The 5,900-nt window shown below is 40.2% G+C and overlaps 1 protein-coding gene across 2 annotated transcripts in view; it reads left to right on the top strand.

Annotated features, from left to right (window-relative positions):
* DNAAF5 (dynein axonemal assembly factor 5) overlaps positions 1-5,900 on the top strand; it is a 61,058-nt gene that overhangs the window by 16,857 nt on the left and 38,301 nt on the right. For both annotated transcript variants that reach the window (XM_019512901.1, XM_019512902.1), the window contains exon 5: positions 4,995-5,227. In XM_019512901.1, coding sequence (XP_019368446.1) covers positions 4,995-5,227 — 233 coding nt within the window. The remainder of the gene's footprint in view (positions 1-4,994; positions 5,228-5,900) is intronic.

Below are 5,900 nucleotides of genomic sequence, written 5' to 3' on the forward strand. Positions count from 1 at the left end.
TTTTTTTTTTTTTTTTTTTTAAACTTCAAAAGCATTAAAAGCATAGCAGTTCATCTAGTTAGTCAGTCTCAGGAAGATGCCCATGCAGTAGGCCCCTTTACACTACTCCTTTCTTTTGATACCCTAGCAGCTTTCTCTTGAGGAATCTGTGGATTTCCTAAGAAATGTTCCTATTCTAAAAAAACAAGTGAGGTGATAATCACGGGTGTTCTGCTCAGTGCAAACCCTCCAAAACCACCAAATCTGCACTCAGGAGCATACCTGTGATTATCACCTCACAAATCTCAAAAGGGCTTTCATTCCACAAGGACAGTCGTCCAGAGAGAAAGATAGAAAGATCACATTTTTGAAAGAGTCAGCCATATAGTACATGAAGAACTGCTGCAGTACAGAAAGAAAACCCCCATAAATTGCACATTACTAGTTATGACAGTCTTCCCTGGAACCTTTATGGAAAATCCTCGAACAGTTGCAACCTATGTTAGAAAAAGACCCAGTTCTTAAAGAGCTCTTCCAGAAACCATGCATCCTAGTCTTTAAACAAGCACCGAATCTTGCCAACCTCATCACCAGAAACAAACTTCCACTGGCCTAAAATGCACCGAATGGATCCAGGCCATGCCATGACAAGAAATGTAAAACCTGCCAATATATCATCCCCATCGCCCCCACAAAATAACTACACCCCACAACAGAATCATCAACATTCCTGGATCTTACACCTGCACTTCCAGAAATGCCCTGATGGAAAATATGTAGGAGAAACCAAGCTACAACTGTATACCAGAAAGATTTTCGGTGTGCATGCAATCAGAGATGAGAATACCCAGTTACCTGTGAGGGCACATTTCTCACAAGACAACCACTCTCTCTCCAATCTCTCAGCTCTAATCCTCAAAGGGAATTTACAAAATACCTTTCGCAGACCAGCCTACAAACTTTACTTTATCAACCTAAAGGATACAAAAAATCATGGACTAGACAATCACGTGCCATAAATTGTTGCATTTATGGCACATTATAACCTACCTAACATCTGATGCCCCTGGTAACTTTTCTACTATTTGCCAGCTATATCTTATCACCATATCTGAATTCCCCTTTCCCCCACTGCCCCCCACCACCACCACTTGTTTCCCACCCACTGACTGCATCAATTTGTGTTTTTACTGATTGGCATTCTCACATACTGGCCTCTGGCTTCTCTTCTATTCCACTCAGGAAGACACAGAATGACTGCAGGTGCTTCCTCAGCCTGAAGAAGGGTGTTTGTACCCAAAGTCTTGCAAAGAAGAATTTTTACAACTATTTTAGTTGGTCGGATTTATCCCAAGAACCTTGCCTGCCTATGTTCTTAGACCAACATGGCTACAACCTATACCCTTATTCTAGGAAGTACTTTTGGAGACCTCACAGAGGAACCACACCAGACTCTTGAATCAAATCAGATTTTGCCCAGACATTAAAGATTTCATTTTTTATGATGTTACTTTGGAGATCCTACACCAGTTTCAGTATCTTTCCAAGTGCTGTCTGTGCTAGAACAAAGATGTGTTGCCATGCAGATTTGAGGATTAATGAAGATCTGTGTTCACACACAGGTACTAAGAACAGATCACTGTTCAACATTGAGATCATCTTCTTAGAAGCATAGAACCAGATAAGATTCCCCAAGGCCGCCAAGTCCAGTCCCTTCCATTTGCTGGCAACAATTTACCCAGGGAGTCCCCAAGGTTACCACTTTGGGGAAAGGCACAAAATCAGAAACACCAGGAATGACCCACATGTGCCATTAATAAAAGCAGGAGAGAGAAGGGTACTGTCAATCACTTGCTAGAAAAATTGGTTAATCTACTTTCAGAGGATCCTTAATGCTGTCTCTTGCACCTGCCCTGGTTTCCTCTTCTGTAATGTACCCACCTAGACAACATTCAGAAGAGATGCTGATGGTGGCCTCTTCTATAAAAAACAAACATATATTTGGAGATATGTCTCATAGTTAGGGGTCTAAAACCTTTGGGGAACTAACCAACTTTTGTGGGTTGATCATGGCCTAACGTTTTCTTTCTACGGTCATTACACAGTGGCCCTGCCCCTGATTTCGAGAGGCTCCTGGGGGAAGGAGGCACAAGAGGGTGGCTGCCATCTTGTCTGCTGCCTTTCGTGCTGCCCCACCAGCTGACACCATCTCCTGGCAGCAGGGACTGTTGGCTCCCACTGCGGAGCCAGGATTTTATTTTTATTAAGTTTTTTTTTATGATAATCCTGGATTTTGCCGTTTCTGCAAAAACCACAAAACTGAGATTTAAGTAACTCCCTACGCAGTAATAGTCCCGTGAGCAAAATTGCAGTGGAAACCCCAGTTTTGGTCCTTTTACCATGAAAATGAAAATATATTAAAGGAAGGAGCCTCAGTCCAGTATCGTATTTTATAAATCATTTACATTTTTTTAATAATTATATGCATCATATTGTTGTACTTGCTTCTAATGGAATTTTTTATGGGTAGGAAAGAGAACCACTTCATCAGCCAGTCACTGTTATGAATTCATAGGAGGTAACATGCTTCACAAGGCTGGGGAAGACCATAACTGTGCCCAGGTGAATTGCCTTTTCATGGATCTTGACTGCTGATGTTCGACCATTAAGTCTTCAGTGCAGTTATCTACATATAATTGCTGACTGGTCTAAGGAAATGACCTGGTGATTTTGTACTCGGATCCTAAGTTAATTATTTTAAGATGCAACTTCCAGATACTTATTTTTTACTGTCAAATTGCACCTGATAGTAACTAGTTGTACAGGATGAAAAAGAGAAAAGGTTGATCATCCACTGGGTCTTACACTTACAACAATGTCCTTTGACTACTGTGAAGAATGAAGGTGTCTCATCACATCTTCTGTATTTGTCTGTATGTGAATGGCTATTGTGCACTCTTTTCTTTATACCTTACTTTTTAAAAATTGTGATGATGTATTTTTGACACTTGCCTCTCTCTATTCCCTCTTCAAACCATTTTTTTAAAGTTCTAGTATGTTGAATGATTCATTATAAATCTATATTTCAACATCCAGAAATTCCTCCTTTTCTGTTGTGTGCTATTGTACACTTTGCTTAACAGTCCCTTTCTACTTGGGAGCTAATGAACCTGACACCTCAGCACCCTTGTGCTTTGATCTCATGATGACAGATATTGCAGGTCAGAGGAAAAGTGGAGGCTGCTCTAATACTCTGTGCTTTTCTAACAATTGAATGGCTTTCCATTGAGCAATAGCAATCATTGCCTTAGGACACAGGTGTAGACAGTTATAGCAAGGGGGGGAAGTATTTGACAGCAGGTAGCTACAGGAATAACATGTCTGCATGTGAACATCTGAAATGAAGGAACTGTTGAAAAAGAATGGTGAGAATTCTTAACAAATATTCTGCCTCAGGTCAAATAGGATGCCACTCCATACTTGTCTTCTCAAGCTGATTTCTCTGTTTGACCTTTTGCTATTCATTGTCAATTTTCATAATCCCAAGTGCTCTCTTCCATAGATAAAAGAGGCAGTAATGAGTGTCTTAATGTTTTAAAGATGTTCACTTTAGGAAGATACCTCATAGGCATCTATTCTTTGAATGTTGTTTAGTTTAAGCTGCTTTTTTATTTGTAGCCATTCAGGCAGATAAGGGAAAATATCCTGAGATAATTAAAGAATTTGCTTTCTGGGAGTTTGCAGGAAAGAATAATATATCAGCAGGTAAGGAATAAGTAGGCACATTGCCCAGCTCCTTCTCTGCTGTGGCACCTCAGCATAAATAATTTTTGTTTTTAACACCTGTATAGAAACATCATGAACAGTGTTGTTGTAAACATTTTGATTTATGGCAGATGACTTTTCCTTCCCTCACATGATGTAAATATATACAGATTTAATAATATAATGTAATGCTTCTTCCAAAAAGTGCAAAAAAGCATTCTGCCAAAGAAGTTTACACTTGAATGTATCGCCATAGTCCAGACTGTAAGGTTCTGGGTTAGCTGTGTGGGAACCAAACCCCTTTACTTACCTCCTGTCTGACTCTGAACAACTTGCTTCTCTGGCCGTCAGGTTCTCCCCAACCTGTGTAAAATAGGGATACTGATATTTTACACCCTCTTCTGAAAAGGGTTTGAATGAAATATTAGTATTTTGGTGCACGTTAATGCACACACCAACCCAGCATTTATTTTTTTACTCGGGTGTTTTGTTTTTTTCCATATTTTTCTCTGTAAACATGAATGAGACGCATTCCTTGTATCTCCCAGTTCTGTTGGGATCACAAGGAGTCAGATATTTCTTTTCCTCACTTGTTTTTCAAGGTGTTCCAGTATTTTTTACAATGCTGTCAATTTTTCAAAAGTATGTCAGCTTCCTGTTCCAGGACCCTTTTTTTTCTGGCTTCTACATCTAGTGTTTTGAGTTGTTATTCTTGGCTGTTAACCTGTCTTTCCAATTTTTAGAATTTTCTTGATCCAATTTTAGTCTCTTCCTTTAGTGGACATGAAAGACATTTGGCTCTTTGGTTGCCCTTGTGTCTCTAATGCTATTTCAAAGCCATATTGCTGCTCACTGTCTCAAATTATGCTTGAGCGAGGAAACCACAAAGCTTGTATTCAGAAGTCTAGCTTGTCTTGCTTTTCTTCTTTGTTTTGTTCTTGTTTTATTTTGTTTTGATTTTAAAAATGGGATATCTGCTTCTCTGTTATAATAGCAGCAACAGGAAAGTGGTTATTGTTTTGATTTGCTTTTATTATTGTACACTTTGAGTTTGACAGCTCGCATTTTGGGTAATTATTTTCTTAACTTCTCTGCCTGTGTTGTAAAAGCATGTACACTCAATTGAAGTTTTCCGAGCATATGTAAATAAATTTGCAAATAACTGTGTTGAGCTCTGTGCAACATGTATTAAAGTCATTTTCTCATTGCAGCAGAACAGATGCTGAAATTTCCTTCTGTTTTTTCCCTAGTGGTTCGTCCAGAATTGGGATGTCGAGAGCTTGTTACCAGAAACCTCTCCAAAATTCTTCCTGGTCTCTGTCATGATATGACAGACTGGGTTGAAGGCACAAGAATAAAATCATCTCAGCTTCTGTATATATTATTGCTTCATGCAGAGGATCACATTACACAGCACATGGAGCTATTACTTAGAACCTTGTACCGTGTGTGTTCAGATGAAGAAAGCAATGTGGTTAGAAATGTAAGTTTGCCTGTTTAAATATCTGTAATACTCTAGAGGAAGATCCCATGTTGAATAGTCTTGAATATGTTTTATGATAGGAAACTTGGCTTCAATTCCCTCCTGAAGTCCAAGGGAGTACTCAGAATTGGGTCTTAGTTATAAAACAGCAATTTGCATCATACATGAGGAAAAACCTGGCCCACGGTTTCTTTTCCTTCTCATTTCATAGATTTCATAGACATTAGGGCTGGAAGGGACCTTGGAAGATCATCGAGTCCAGCCCCCTGCCCGAGGTGCAGGAAGTCAGCTGGGGTCATAGGATCCCAGCAAGATAAGCATCCAAATTTGCTCTTGAAGGTGTTCAATGTAGTTGCTTGAACCACCTCCAATGGCAGGCTATTCCAGACCTTGGGGGCTCAGGCAGCAAAGAAATTGTTCCTTATGGCCAGCCTGAAACGGTCTTACAGTAGTTTATAACCGTTCAACCTGGTCATCCCTTGGGGCGCTCTGGCGAACAAACGTTCCCCCAGAAACTGGTGGTCACCCCTGATAAACTTATAGGTGGCCACCAGATCACCCCTGAGCCTGTGGTTTTCCAGGCTAAAGAGCCCCATAGCTCTCAGCCTGTCATCATAAGGTCTGTTTTCCTGACCTCTGATCATGCGCATGGCTCTTCTCTGGACTGTCTCAA

The sequence above is a fragment of the Gavialis gangeticus genome, unplaced genomic scaffold (assembly GCF_001723915.1).
Source record: "Gavialis gangeticus isolate Ggan-Ray unplaced genomic scaffold, GavGan_comp1, whole genome shotgun sequence".
Taxonomy (NCBI): domain Eukaryota; kingdom Metazoa; phylum Chordata; order Crocodylia; family Gavialidae; genus Gavialis; species Gavialis gangeticus.